Raw genomic sequence first — 15,574 nt, forward strand, 5'->3', positions numbered from 1 at the left:
ACCTTTTTACCTGTTACTCTTCAGATAGGATGCGTTTCATTTTTATCACCAGGAGGCATCAGGACCATGCAAGCAGGAATGATGAGACTTACAGTGCAACTTCTTAGCAGGAAGTAAGTTGGGAAAGGCTACCATATTCCTATTTTTCTCCTCCTTTTCTCCTCTCCTGCGAGAATAATGTCTTTTCATTGCTATGCATTACCTCTGCCTCTATTTTTCTCTGACAGCCATAGTGAGAGAGTTTGAAAAGTTAAAGACGCAGGAAGGGGGGAAAAGTGCTGACCCTAAGAAAGTTTGCATTTCAACAAATTATACACCAAATTCTATCTGCTCATTATAGCTCTTATGTGGCACAGGGGCTTTTAAGGAGTGCTTTGTAATTCCCAGGCCGGTAGCTACACTTCTACCCTGCGATATAGGAGTTGCCATAGAAACAGGTTCTTTTAAAAGTGCCATTCTTACTTTCCATTTAACTCTTCGTTCTCTAGAACATGGTTTATCATGGTTCTGCTTGTATAAGAGAAGACTGGCGTGTGAACTGAACAAGAAGTATGATTCTATTACAATAAATACCCAAATTGGCTGCATGAAGAAAGTCCTAGATTTCAAGGCTGTTTTAGAGAGATGAAAAAGAAAAAGAGGAAACCTTAAGACTCTGAAACCACTGCCAGGTAGATTCAAAATATGAATCTAGCATAAGCTCTTAGTCATTCTATTCAAAACTCTGCATGACCTCAGATTCTTCTTCATCTCTCCACATAAATTGCCTGTACTTTTCCAATTCCACCTTCCATTTTTCAAAGCTCTTCAGCATCCCAAAAAAGTATTCCTTGTAATTTTAAATGTTCTAAGTTGATCCCTGAACACCTATTAGACATCATATCCTTCAAAATCCTATTCAATACCTTCTTAAAAGAACATTGAAGCACATTTCTTGAGATGCTAACTAGTTATATTGGGCTCATATTGGAAGCCTTCATGTCTGCAGCCAAGATAAGCAATGAAGTCTATCACGTTTGAATGCGACTAGCTGGGGGAGCTGCTTTATAGTTCTTGTTAACAAAGTTACTTCATTTCCTTTCTTCTTCTGCTTCTCTTTAAGTCTTCTACAGATCCACCTGCTTCATTCTCTGTAAAATACCATGCAAACTGACATAGGCAGCAACAGAATATTGGGCTAGATAGTCCAGTGATATCAAGCCTTGATTCAATGACAATAAAATAATAATATTAAATAATGAACAAAATCTTTAAAAACTACATGGTAAACTCTAGAGGTGCTTATCTCTGTTTCTAGAACTCAGAGACCCAGTGTTGTCTAAAGTCATTTCCATAGTCATATGGCCAGCATGACTATATCCTGAGGCACACCAAATACTGTTACCTTCCCACTGAAATGGTAACTATTTATCTACTCACATTTACATGCTCCCAGTCTACGATACAGCAGACACCTTGCTCTCTTTTGAATTTTAAAGCACATGAAGAGGATCTGGGAGGAATATAGTGACTAGAATCCTATTACTATGTCTGTCATCTCCAACATCTATATTTCAGAATATCTGAAAAATGACTCTGTATAAATATCTTATAAGATCAAGTCCCTGAATCTTACTGTTATGATCCTTTGTAGAAAACAGCCTTTAACATCCTGTGAGAAAATATATCTATATTCTTCCTCTTATTCCTTATTCCCTTTCTTTTATAATTTTATTGCATTGTATTTTGCATTTTGTTTGATTTCACTGTACATCACTGAGGTAATTTGGAAATGGACAATGCTTCCATTCCATTCCATTCCATTCCATTCCATTAGTATGCAGTTAGTAACAAATGGTTCAGTATTGTAAAAACTTCACTATGCCTTACTGTTATCAACATGTTTTTAATCAGTCCCTCATTTGAAATAAATTTCCACTAAGTTTTTACATGTGTTTATTTAGTTCACTACTGTGAATTACTGTGTATGTGCATATGTATGCTATTCAAATTTGGGAAACAAAATACTTAAGAATCAGATGTGTAAGCTTCAAATGTGTAGAGCTGCAGCTTTCAAAATTCCCAAATAGTACCGTCAAATATTTTAGATTGGAGGAGACTGAAGTTGAACAAATAAGGTCCTAGGAGGTACAGTATAACAAAATATAACTCTTAAGAGGTATAACAAAAAAAAAAAACTTACTGCATCATCCAGAAGTTTTCCTGTGCTCTTTTTGCCAGGTGACTTTGTCGGGGAAGGGGAAGGAGAAGGAAGAGGAGTTGAAAGTGTCTCTTCTTGTTCAATCTCTTTCTCCAGCTTTATCAATCCAGAAGGCTCTACACCAAACCTTTTAAAAGGATAGATTGAACCCTGGACTTATCAATCAGTTACATCATATTGACATCAATTGCTGAAAATTGTGGGGAAAAAACAACCTTCTAAAAATCACATTAGAAATTCTTGCTTAAAATAAATCCCTAGGCCTGCATTAGTTCTGAGGGTAGGCCTGGGGAAAGGCAACTACTGTATTGGTATTAACACAATCTTACATGATATATTAACATTACCAATTAATTTTGGACTTCGGGCACAGTCATATTGTATTTATACAGCCCTGAATTTACTCAGAAAGTCTTAATTGTTCTTCTTCATAGAGGGCTCTTCCAGATAATTCCATCACTAGAGATGAGCCTTTCCCTTATGACCCCACAATGCCATCACTGGTTGCATGTGATCATGATATAAAGTCAAGTGAATACCAGCTTGACTGGCTGGTCAACAGAGAAAAGCTGATTGTTCCAATTTCCAAATGATTTGAAATTGTCAGAACAATCTGAACCTTTCAAGCAAATTGAAATAATAAAAATCTGTGGTTGTAATGGCTGATCATCTGGAAGTACCCTTGGTCAAAAGGCACGACTTACTTTCATTGCAGCATTTATTGCATAACTGGTCTTGTTGCATTGGACAAAGCTATTGGGCACGCTTCCATTCTTTCTGGGATTAAGGAGCAATTCATAGCCTTAAGATTTTCCTCTTTCAGATTTTCCAGAAATATTGAGGCTCAAAATTACTAGCCATTATGCAGGTGCAGGAAAGAAGACAGTGATATATTGGAAAGACAGTGCTACACTATGAGACAGTGGAAATATTTTTTTTCTAATTTGTAGAGAATTCAGATATATCTAATATAAAAATGTCAGTGCTGTTTGTTATGCAGTGAAGATCCAAGTCAAATTTACCACATTGGCTTTTCTTTTTCTAATTCCAGACACCAGATTTTTAATAATGCATCTAGTACAGACACGCAGATGCTGAGAGGCCATAAATTATGCTTTTCCCATTGGACCCTGACTATACACTTAGAAATCAAATATAGCTTCTGTGCTCTTCAAGTGAATTCAAATCCATTTTCTCTTCCACTTCAACATCTTATAATACAATGTATCCTATTTCATGGCTTAAGAGTGCTTTCCCCCAGCCTAGCTATTACCCTTATTTTGTTCCAGTGATTTACATTAAATGGTACTACATCTACATATGCTTATATCTTGATACACACTAAATGAAGATTAAATTGATATGAAAATTTGATTATTCAACTCTGATCATTCAATTATTATTTTTGTAATGTATTACTTTTTTTAATATGGTTGGATTAGAAACTATTCACTTGAAAGTAATGCCAGCAAAGTATAAACTCCTTTATAGTTATTTTTAGTGGAAAAGTCAAATGGAGAAGAGAGAGCAAAGATCAAAATAATTAAAAATACAGATTTATCAATTGTATATAGGACTGGAAACAATTAGAAACAATTATTATGTTTGACAAAATGGGAGAATATAGAATAAAATTGTTAGGCTGGATGAGAGATATTTCTCTAGAAGAACTCTACATTGTCATCAGATAAAGGTCAAGAAACAAAATATGTGTCCATATATCACCAGGAAACAGTAGCAATCTTCTTCTATCTTCTATCTATTTTCTATCTATCTATCTATCTATCTATCTATCTATCTATCTATCTATCTATCTATCTATCTATCTATCTATCTATCTATCATCTTTTATCTAAAATGTATGTATGTATATATGTATGTATGTATGTATGTATGTATGTATGTATGCATGCATGCATGTGTGCATGTGTGCATTTGTGCATGTGTGCATACATGTATATTCCAGCACAACTCTGGAACACCTTGAGTAATTTCAACCACACTTGGTATGGATGGCTTATCCACTGGAAAAAAATACTGGGGAGGGGGATAAGACACCCCTGGGTATGTATGTGTTTCTGTGTGTGTGCATAACTCTAGAATGCCTGGGCCGTTAAGGAGAGTGAGTGTAGTCTCCTAGAGCAGCAATTATTTTTGATGTCATGGGAGGGGGAAGGGAGAGCCTGGGCCTTTAAGAAGAGCGAGCGCAGCGTGCTAGAGCAGCAATTGTTTATGATGTCAGTTCCTTCACAGTTTCCTCTGGAAAGCCAGCCATGATGTTCGCTCTCCAGTGGACCAATGGGGAAATGCCTGATGGATTTGGGGCAAAGGGCCAGGATCATAGACAGGGTAGGAAAGAGGAGGGCATGGGAGGGGGAAAGGAGAGAGCAGGGATGATGGGCATGGGAGTAGGTGGAATAAAATCCTGTCTCAATGGCTCCCTGTCAGAGAAATACTTTGATGTCTATAAATACCCAGGCAATGCCGGGTTTTCAACTAGTTAACAATAAATTCTGGATTTTGCAAGCCTAATGGACCTGGAAGGAAAGTATGCACTAGGGAGGAGTTTCTCACTTTATATACTTCTTCTGAGAATTAATATTCTTTACTCTAGGACCCTCTAGGGATCTAAAAGACATCTCTGGATTCTTTTTCTTCCCTTTTGAGTTCCCTATAAGTGCAAAATAATGGAAGTATTCCATTGCATAAGATGCCTCCATTCTGTTTAGAATTTCATGTTCTCTATATGAAAAGCCTTAATTTCATAAAATGCATTTCGTGAAAAGGGTAGGGTAAACAAGTTTATTTCCTTATGGAGACAATGGCCACAGACAGAAACCCAATTTTTGCCCACACCCGATTTTCTCAAGCATGGCAGCTTTAATAGAGCAGTTTTTAAATATAAAAAGAAATTATTTTAATGCAACGAGTTTATGTAGCCTTCTAACCACATCTACATTTTACTAAACCTTATACACTTAGACTGAAATTACCCCTGGGTCATTCATGATTTATCTTGATAGGCATACATTTTGCCTTCTTCACAGTGTTATCTTTTGGTCTGTTTATATTTCTATTGTTGGTTAATATTATCTGCTGTTCTTTCTGTCACATATTTTCACTTGAAGTACTAAAGGCAATGGGGGTGTCTGCCTTACCCCCTCAGCATATGCATGGTACTACAAGAGTTCAGCCCACCACGGGAGCTGGCATGCCTGCAAAACTCTTACATCAAAGGTTGGGCCTTTGTTGAGATAATGGTGTGAATTTTTCTTACTTCCCTATCCAGTCTGGAACAGCATTATCATCCACAGACCCAACGTTTGAAAGTTTGCTCTGTGTTCTGTCAAACTTTGCAAACATAAAAAAAAAATCAAGTTGGGCTTATTTGCAACTTATTTTGCATCTCCATCATTTCTGCTCTTTTTCCTAACCTTTTGCTGTTAGCACTGTAATAACATTTATTTTTCATCTCCTGTCATTAATGGCTTAACTACTTCGCCACAAAAGAAGCCAACTTGGTTTTACTTGTGCTGGAGCAGACTGAAAAAAAACAACACACTTCATATGAAGAAGAGGATGATGATGCAAACACAGATTGCCATATTACTGTTTACAATAATGACCCAAAGCAAAAAGATCCCAGTTATTGAAGCAAATACTCTGCCATGAACACGTCAAATACTCTATGGAGGAATCTATTACACATTTTTTTTCAGGATGATTTTTTTTCAGCTTTTTGAAATGACATACAAGCTCTATCACTTCTTTTTTTAAAAAATAAAATAAAACCTTGACTGTTTTGTTTGAACAACTGCCCCCAATATGCTCTACATGTACTAATAGTTGGACCTTTGCTTTGACCCAGACTAGTATAAATGTTAGTTTGACAGTGCACTGAACCACTAATTCTCTCCATTTCTCCTGCTGCCAAGGGTGACATTCTTGCTCATTCTTTAAGTAAGTTTGCCTACCTGGCTGCAATCCTTCCAAGCTCAAGCAAACAAAGGCACACTTCTCTGGGCTGCTTGTGGAGGACTGTAAAAGCAAATTGGAGACAAAAAGTATTTATGGCAAAGGCATTAGAAGCACTTAATGATACATGCTTGTAATATGTTGAATCCTAAACTATAGGATTGAATGGCTGGCACAGATAAATGACAGTAAACCCACAACAGTTTATTGAAAAATTAAGATCTGGATGGCATGAGCTGTCCTAGAAGAAGACAACTCTTGCCAGATGACATCTGATGTGAAACATGCAGGCTTCATTAAAGATGAGAAATTAATAGTGTTTTTTTAAACCCTCTATTCCTCAGTAAATTGATATAAATGATTAATTCATTAATTAATCAATTATGAGTAAGTCATTTTTTCCTTCCAGAGTGGCAGCCCTAAATTAAGATTCTTAGATATTTCAAATTGAAAAAAAGGATTGTAGAATAAAATTCAAAGGTGCTAATGGATTTAGTGATTTCTATAATGTGATCAACAAACTATATGTATGCATTTTTTTAAAAAAAACCGTTATATATAACAAACATATAACTAGTCACTCTTTGAAACATACTGTACAATAAGTAGGCTACAACTAATAAGATCTTTACATAAATGAAGGAGGGGATTTGGAGAATAAAGTGTGTTTGAAATAATTTAGTCTGGCACAGAATGATTTCAAAGTTATATTCTTTGGTTTCCAAAGTATTAAGATAATTGCTTTTGCAAATTTAAAAGTTTTGTTTAGGCAGTTTTATGGAATAGCATGTGAAACAAAAATCACCAATTTGCTTTTCACAGACATTTCATGTCTTTGAACGTTCTATGATTTGATGGGTTGGCAGCAATCACCCTACTAAGGTCAAAATGGGAAAAGTCCTTGGAAACTGACTCATATGGTACACATAAATTAATGTACATATTAAAATACTCTTTAACATAAATTAATTCTGAAATATCCTATGGGATATTTTAAAAAAAAACTTCAAGTTTTTAAAGTAATATAACATTTTAAGAAATGACAGAGGTGCTAACTGGACAATATGAAGGAATAAAAGTTGGTTCCTAAAAAAAATGTTCATTTGCAGATGCAAATTAATTTGTTTCTCTGCATTTGGGTCACAGCAATCTGGCTACATCTCATTTCATGATGAACAATGTCAAACAGTGTAATGGTTATTAGAGCAAATAGGACAATATAGACAATATTCAACCATTTTAAAAAGTTCATGCTATGTTAAGAATGTGATGCCATAGTGTATATGAAAGCAAGACTATTGTTCCTGATTATCTAGAGCAGTGGTCTCCAATCTTGGCAACTTTAAGACCTGTGGACTTCAACTCCCAGAGTTCCTCAGCCAGCAAAGGAAAGCTGGCTGAGGAACTCTGGGAGTTGAAGTCCACAGGTCTTAAAGTTGCCAAGGTTGGAGACCACTGCTCTACAGCACCTCTTGAATAAAATAAGTGGTGAGAAGAATTGTTATTATTATAGAAATGTATACTTACTGTTTTGCATTTTGTGGAACTAGAATTATTCTTTCTATCTATGAAATGCCATAATCTTTAAAAGCTAAATTACATTATTCTTATCTTCCTTGATATTAGGCATATTAAATTAAAAAGTACCTTCTTATGACTTTGACAAAACTCCAGTTACAAACAAATAAAAATGTGGTACCTATGCAAGTTATACAACCATGTTCATGAAAATAATTACTTTCAGATGTACTTGCTCTTGTTATACACTCAGATTTATATTCAAAAAAAATGTCTGTACAGTTTGCAGCTTAATTTCCAAAAGGATTTAAGCTTGGTATATACAAAAATTAAGGATTTGCTATAAAAATACAGTGCTTATACACTATGAAGAAAGTAGAGCAATTAAAGGTAATGAATAACCCAGATACCCAGTAAGTTTAATTAGGTCATATTAATTAGTGAAGGTAAAAGCAAATTAATTATTAAGTTAGGAGACAGAAGATTGTGTATTACTTAGAAACATCATTAAAATCAACCAGCAAGGAGGAGTTTGCTTTCAGGTTGAATGAGATACTCATTTTTTGCCCAAAACCTAGCATGTAGAACTTATCTTTCAATCCTTAATGATTATTTCCTATGAAACCTTCACTTATCTCATATACAGTAGAAATGCTATTAGCTTTTCTAAATATTGTTCACTTAGTTGCAGGTGTTGATCCTTTCTTGTATCTTGTATTATGCTTAAATTGTATAATGCCACATTGCAAACAATCTATATCAGTTGAGGGTGGCTAACTTTAAATAACATTAAAGATTCATTGTTTATGCAATCACACAAATAAAAATGTACAGTAAACAAATCACAGTAAGAAACACAAAACTGTGAATAGTTCAAGCAAACTTTGTGGAAGACATAGACAGAATAAAAATAAAGACTTATTCTGATGCAACTGGGAGGGAGGAGAATTAATTAATTCATTTGCTGCTTTGGAAAGCCAATTGCACACCTCAGACTTGCCACCTGCTGAAACAAAGACTTCTAAATTGCAATTTCAAAAAATTACATTGAAAATGTAATTCCAAAGCAAAGGCGCTGGATTAATCGATTAGCTTGGTCACCACAGTAAGAAATGGAATACACTTCTACTCATAAGTGAGTTTCACCATGGGCAGAACTTCCAAATGATATAATTTGAACTTTTAGATAGCAATAGCAATAGCAGTTAGACTTATATACCGCTTCATAGGGCTTTCAGCCCTCTCTAAGCGGTTTACAGAGTCAGCATATCACCCCCAACAATCTGGGTCCTCATTTTACCCACCTCGGAAGGATGGAAGGCTGAGTCAACCTTGAGCCGGTGAGATTTGAACCACTGAACTAGCAGTCAGCTGAAGTGGCCTGCAGTACTGCACTCTACCCACTGCGCCACCTCAGCTCTTTATAGATGGCAACACTATGAAGCAAACAACTGACAATTGAGAAAATGTCACTGAATCCTAATGATAAATACACACGGCATTCTTACAAATTTATAAGGCACCAAATGAGAGGCGCATGCACTGTTGGCAAGCATGACCATGCTTTTACTATGTATTACTCTTATTTTTATTTTACAGTGCACATTTAACCATAAGTCTAGGATTAGGTGCCATGCAAGGTAGAATAACAAAGTAAGTCAATCTAGGCCCATTAGATTCAGTGTCACTTCCACAGGATACTTGCTGCATCAGTGGACCATCACATATGATTGGAAGACATAACAGGTTGGAAAGAAGTCACAGTTGCAGAAAACTGATAACTCATGGTGTAGTTTTTATTCCAATGTTGTAAGGGTGAAAATGATTCATCATAAGGGGTGGTTTTTTATTTAAAGCAGACTGTAAATGAGGAGCAGGTCCACTTATGTAGTAAAAGTCCTGCTGTGTGTTGCATCAAAATGAGTCTGAATCAGTCACATGTAGGTATGCCATAGGTATGCATAAGTGTCACAAGAACTAGTGATGGAGGGAAAAAATATTGTGAAGCACTCCAAAAATAAATCACATATATTATAGCATGCTTAGCATAGCTAAAAGGCAAACCCTTTTCTTGCTCAGTAGAATCCTTGAAGAAAAAGATGAAGGTTGATTGCCTCCATATCCTATAACCATTAAACAACACAGGAAAGTCACACTTATTTGAAAATAGAGGATGGCATGTTTACAAAGCAAGTGCACACAGAACCATCAATTGTCAGTTAAAAAATACTGTTGTACTTTAGAAGGAGGCTTTGGCAGTTGATAGCAACCACCCACACAATACTCAAATTCCTCATAGTTTGTAAAAAGAAAAAAAAAGTTTGAACCATAAAGAATAAGTGATGTATAAGAAACCAAGATCTTTTTCTTTGCTTTTTCCTTGTTTTCTTGCACAACAATAACCAAGTTTTGCAATATTACAGGTGGGAGTTCTGTAGGCTGATCTCCCACCTTCTGTTCCCTAGGTCATCAGAATTAATGATAAACAGGGAAAGATAGGTATTGAACACCAGACAACAAATGCTGCAAGGTAAAACTCTTCTATGTTTTATATCTGCAATAAAATATATTCAATTCTGTCATGTAACCAGTGCCACGGGCAATTGAAAAAAGTTAATGGTGTTTTGCAGACTGTTCCTCTTTGGTTTCCTTCTCATCTTAACTCCTTCTTAATGCCATTGATTACAACACTTTTCTTGTCTAATGCATCATTCCTTTGCCTTTAAGGAAATGCCAGGGACTTGGTTCTTTGTCATGCCCTTCAGATATTCACTACAAGAACTCTCATAATTTGTCACCAATTGTGAGAGCTGGATCTAATGGTTAATGACTACAAATGTGAACAAACTGAATGGCCTGTCATCACTTTTAATGTGTACATTTCATCTATCAAGGCATTTCAATCAGATCATAAGCTTCTGAAAAATACATAAGCAGCAAACGTATCTATTGTAAGAACAAATGCTAGAGTAAATCCTATGCTGTGTAACATCCAAAATATACTGAACATCAGTGGTTTAGAAATTATATATACTTAGTGGATGCATTTTGATTTTCATGTATTTCTGTGTATTTACTGCACAGGATATAAACAGCTACAGCTACATTGATACAGTCTTCAGATTATTTTGAATAGGAACATCTGGAATATATTCTACTGGGCAAATGTCAATGTAACACTGCCAGAGAAAAAGATAGGTGTCTCCCTGGAGTTAGTCTATGAAATAGAAAAACAATTGAGGCAACTGCTCCCTGCTCATTTGATCAACTTATGTGTGAAATAAACCTACAATTTTTCTCATGTCATAGTGAAAACTCAATGGCATGTTTTAACAAAGTGTTCCACACAGAGACAGATACACATAGGGGGGAAGGTGGGGTGTTGTGTGTGTGTACATGTATGAGTGTAAACACATGAGGTTGGAGTTTAAAATTTGTGATTAGTTCCTTACTTCAAGAGGGATTTAGCACCTATTTTTTTGAATCTGTTTATGTGTTCATTCCTCCCAAGGTATCTCTGGAACTCACTTCAACCTTGCCTCAAGGTGCAATTCAAATTAAAATCAAAATCAAACCAAATCAAACCCTATATTTGTACATTCAGGGAAAGAGGGGAGGAGAGGGAATGCTCCTAGTTCCTCTCTGATTCCCAGCTAACAACGAACTTTCTTATATGACCTGATAGTAACCTCATTTACAAACCCAAGAATGCCTTTAAGAACGAGTTGGCCAGAAAAACAAACTTTTAATGCAAACAATCTGCAAAGAAACAATTTGGAAAAGAAGCTCAGGGCCCTGATTATTTAAACAATTCTATAATCCACAAAGAGATTATTTTAGTTGCATCTTTGGTCACAAAAGATCTTTTAAAGAAAGTAATTTGTCTAATTGAAAGGATATGTGGCCAAACAGATCACGTTCCATAAAAGTAACAGGCAATGATCTGAACCAGCCATGCTGACTTAAGCAATTACAACAACTGCTTTTAATTTATATGCATATGGCACATACTGTAGAACCTGTCATAATTTCCTACCCTGTCATGAGTTACATTCAGTTCATTTGAGTATAGCTATGTGTGTTGCAGCATGTGTTATGACAGGAAAAGCACAACATACTTTCGAAATTGGGTATGGCTAATATAAAGGCACAAAGATGTCAATTATAAGACAAAAGGGCCTTTTATACCTCTCTGTTCAGGCTTCACCTCGAATATTGTATCAATGCATGTTAAATGATCTCAGCCCTTTCTTTTCTCTCCCTAAAATAAGCAGAATTATCCATAATTACAATAGAAAAAGCAAGAAGCCCATATTCAGAATCTATCATTTATCCCAAGAATGGAATTAAGAGGCCAACTTTGAAATATTAATATAAAACAGGCCAATGTCCTTTTTTAAAATTAAATTTGGACAGGGCTTCTATAGTTATAATTGTTGCATGAACTTCAGCTTCACGAGTATCTAATGTGTGAATCTGCCCCTTTAATAATTAAGGCATGCACTGAATATCACTCTCAGCAAAAGACATTTTTTTCTCAGAAAAATCTCAGCAAAAGCAAAAGGCAACAACAAATATTACAGCATAATTGGCAGTTATTTCTGGCTTGAGACACTAGAATCCTGTGATACATTAAGTAGACCTAGATGCAATTGGTGACTGGGACTGGAATCACTTGTCTACCCCAAGTACTATACAGGTAGTCCTTGATTTTCAACAATTGAGACCAGTATTTCCATTGTTCAGCAAGGTTCTTGTTAAAGGGAGTTGTGCCTGGTTCTACATTTATTGCCATGATTACTGCAGTTGTGAAGTAAATCACATGGTTGTTAAGCAACTCTGGTTTTCCCATTGACCTTGTTTGCTGGAAAATGGCTGTAAAAGTTGTAAATGATGATCACATGACACCAGGATGCTGCAACTCCCAGTATTGTAAATGCATGCCAGCTACTAAGCATCCAAATTTTGATCATGTGACCTGTGCTGCAACAGTTTTCAGTGCGAGAACCGGTTGTAAGTCACTTTTTTTTCCAGTGCTGTTCAGTTTTAACTATGAACAGCCACTAGGCAAATGGATGTAAATTGAGAACTTGTTGTATATTGTATGGATAATGTCAGACTTTTCCTTGCCTGTTTTAGAGTAAAAGTCATGCTGGCAAGGACTCTAGAATGAAGTGATTTTGACAAATAGATTTATTTTAAAAATAGTAGAAATTCAATAAAGAAATCTGGAAACTGCCAAGTATAGAATGCAAGCCCTATTTAAAATGAAGTTCAATTTTTGTGCCACTTTTTCCTTCCTGTGCAGTGCATACTTTTGAGAGAACAAATTGGGTTTTATTATATTATATGACATCTTGGGCTGTTTTGTTTGCAGATCTAACATAAAGCTGCCTCTAACAGCAGAGATTCCAGGCCCAATCTTTCAAATTCCCTGCATAAATATGCAGTCATTGAATCCATTAACACCCATATCTTGCAAGTGGGAAACATTGACACAATGAGATAAATGATCATTATAATGGCAGCCCTAATGCCATGGCTTAATTATTGAAAGCAAGAACCTCTTACAAATCTATGCAAAATCATTCAGAGATTTATCACTTAAGCCCTCCCTTTCTTCCACCCATTAGTTACCGTGGGACAAGGCTGTTGAAAAGAATTAGATTAATCAAGACAATGATGGAAATGAGCACAGAAAATAAGACAGGAACTAAAAGAGGAATTAAAACAAGCATTCTCTATGCCAGTGATGGCGAACCTATGGCACGCCTGCCACAGGTGTCACGCGGAGCCATTTGTCAGGGCACATGAGGCATTGCCCTTTCAGCTGGCCAGTGCACATGCGCCCGCTGGCCAGCTGAGTTCACCCTTTTTTAAGGCAATTTTTCACCCTCCAGAGGCTCCAGAGGCTTTATAGGAGCCTCCCCCACCCCCCAGAGGCGCTCCAGAGGCTTCATGAGCTTCCCTGAAGCCCCGGAGCACAAAAAAACTGACCCTACAGACAAACCAGAAGTTCAGGAATGGACTTCCCATTTGCTCGGAGGGTTGTTTTGACTGCTCCGGAGGCTTCAGGAAAACCTCCTGAATGTCCCTGAAGCCTTCGGAGTGCTCAAAACGACCCTCCGAGCAAACCAGAAGTCACTTCCAGTTTGTTCGGAGGGTCGTTTTGACTGCTTTGGAAGCTTCAGGGAAGCCTCATGAAGGTCCCTGAAGCCTCCGGAGGGCTTCTGGGGACGTGGGGGAGGCTGTTTTTGGCCTCCCCAGGCTCCTATAAAGCCTCTGGAGCCTGGAGAGGGTGAAAAAAGCATGCAAAAATGGGGTGTCACGCCTATAGTGTGTGCATGCGCACTGGGGGAGTCACGCATTGCATTATGGGTGTGGCACACCCGCGCATGACACCCCTGCACTCCCCCCACTTATGGCAGGCATGTGAGCCAAAACAGGTTTGCCATCGCTGCTCTATGCCATTACCCATCTACACACTTGTTTCTTACCTCTTCATGAAAAGGCTAAGTTGCCTTGGCAACTGCCAGAGTGCTAGAGCTATAAAGTCATGAAGTTTTTCATAAATCATTGCAAACAACACATTTTCAGTAACGTCACACCACAGCATCACCGAATACTGTCTAGCATCATTTTTTCTAAAAAAAATTCTTCCAGCTTGTATTTGTGCTGTAAATGGGAAATATATCTACTAAGCCATTCCTTCATTTAAATAAGCACCCGAAGGTGATGAAGTCATCCCTTTAATATATGTTTTAAGCATAAAACAAGGTAAAACAGAAGCAAACATCTTATTAAATTGTTCAGTTGCCAGATAATTAAATACATTTGAGGAAATGATTTTACTCAGGTTTCCATCACTCAGATGATAGCCAAGTAAATTGTTTCGTAAAATAACACACTGAAATCTTTTCCTTTTTAGTTTTGCTCTTTGAAAGAACTAACCCAACTATGGAAGATTCACTTTGGGTTTCATTCTACTATTATAGATTGAAGATGGATTACTATACAAAACCTCAAACAACTGGGACTTTCTGTTACATAATTTCCAGATGGAGAATTTAATCTGTCAAAGGATATCAAGCTACCATTGATTTATTTAGCCCTCTGCTGAAAGGGTACTGAAAAAAATGAAGGAAGAAAAATAGCTGGAGAAAAAAAAAACTTCATGTAATGAAATAGCTGATTGGAACTCAGCTGATTTTGTTTCCTTATATCCCTCCCTCAATCATATTTTCTTAGTGGCTTATGTGAGAAAAGCCAAATATATGTGTAAAAATATAATTATAGTTTATTAAAAGCCAAACGTAGCATAAACATCCAATGAAGTGTAATCTGATGAAAAAAGACCAGGAGCTTTTTTTAAAAAAAAGATTGATGCTGAAAGAGAAGTAACATCAACAAGCAGGTGTGACAGGGCACTTCAGGAGATGTACCCTATCTCCCACTTTGTCTGGGAACTACCAAATTCACTTTATGGGAGACACCGTAATTAACAAATTCTTCAAAACACCTTTCTTTTTCCGAAAAGGTGAGGGGAAAAATCCGAATTAATTACTTTGTGGAGGCAAGGGGGGGGGGAGTTCTCTAACAAAGGTGGCCTCAGATCTACAAAAGGAAATATTTCAAAGGGATTCAAATGACAGAAGATTTTTTTTTAAGTTCACAAGTTCTAGCACTGCATCATAAGAATTATGCAACCATGCATAATTATAGCAACCGTGAGTGATATTATAATATTCCCCATGTGCAGGAAATAAGTGAGGTGGGATAAAAACAGAAGTGGGATTCAGCCAGTTTGGATGGGTTCATGCAAACAAGTAGTTCCGGTGATCAGTTGGCCCCACCCACCTGGCCCTGCGCTAGTTTGTCCTA

The 15,574-nt window shown here is 36.7% G+C and overlaps 1 protein-coding gene across 1 annotated transcript in view; it reads right to left on the bottom strand.

Annotated features, from left to right (window-relative positions):
* The window catches only part of GAS2 (growth arrest specific 2), a 126,773-nt gene that overhangs the window by 35,808 nt on the left and 75,391 nt on the right, over window positions 1-15,574 (bottom strand). Inside the window, exons 5-6 of the mRNA XM_087721399.1 lie at window positions 6,175-6,238; window positions 2,183-2,327 (exon numbers count right to left, since the gene is read on the bottom strand). Of these exons, the coding sequence (XP_087577525.1) occupies window positions 2,183-2,327; window positions 6,175-6,238 (209 nt within the window). The remainder of the gene's footprint in view (window positions 1-2,182; window positions 2,328-6,174; window positions 6,239-15,574) is intronic.

The sequence above is a fragment of the Thamnophis sirtalis genome, unplaced genomic scaffold (genome assembly GCF_051295495.1).
Source record: "Thamnophis sirtalis isolate CommonGarterSnake01/CBP01778 unplaced genomic scaffold, rThaSir2_p1.2 scaffold_1, whole genome shotgun sequence".
In the NCBI taxonomy this organism is placed as follows: Eukaryota; Metazoa; Chordata; class Lepidosauria; order Squamata; family Natricidae; genus Thamnophis; species Thamnophis sirtalis.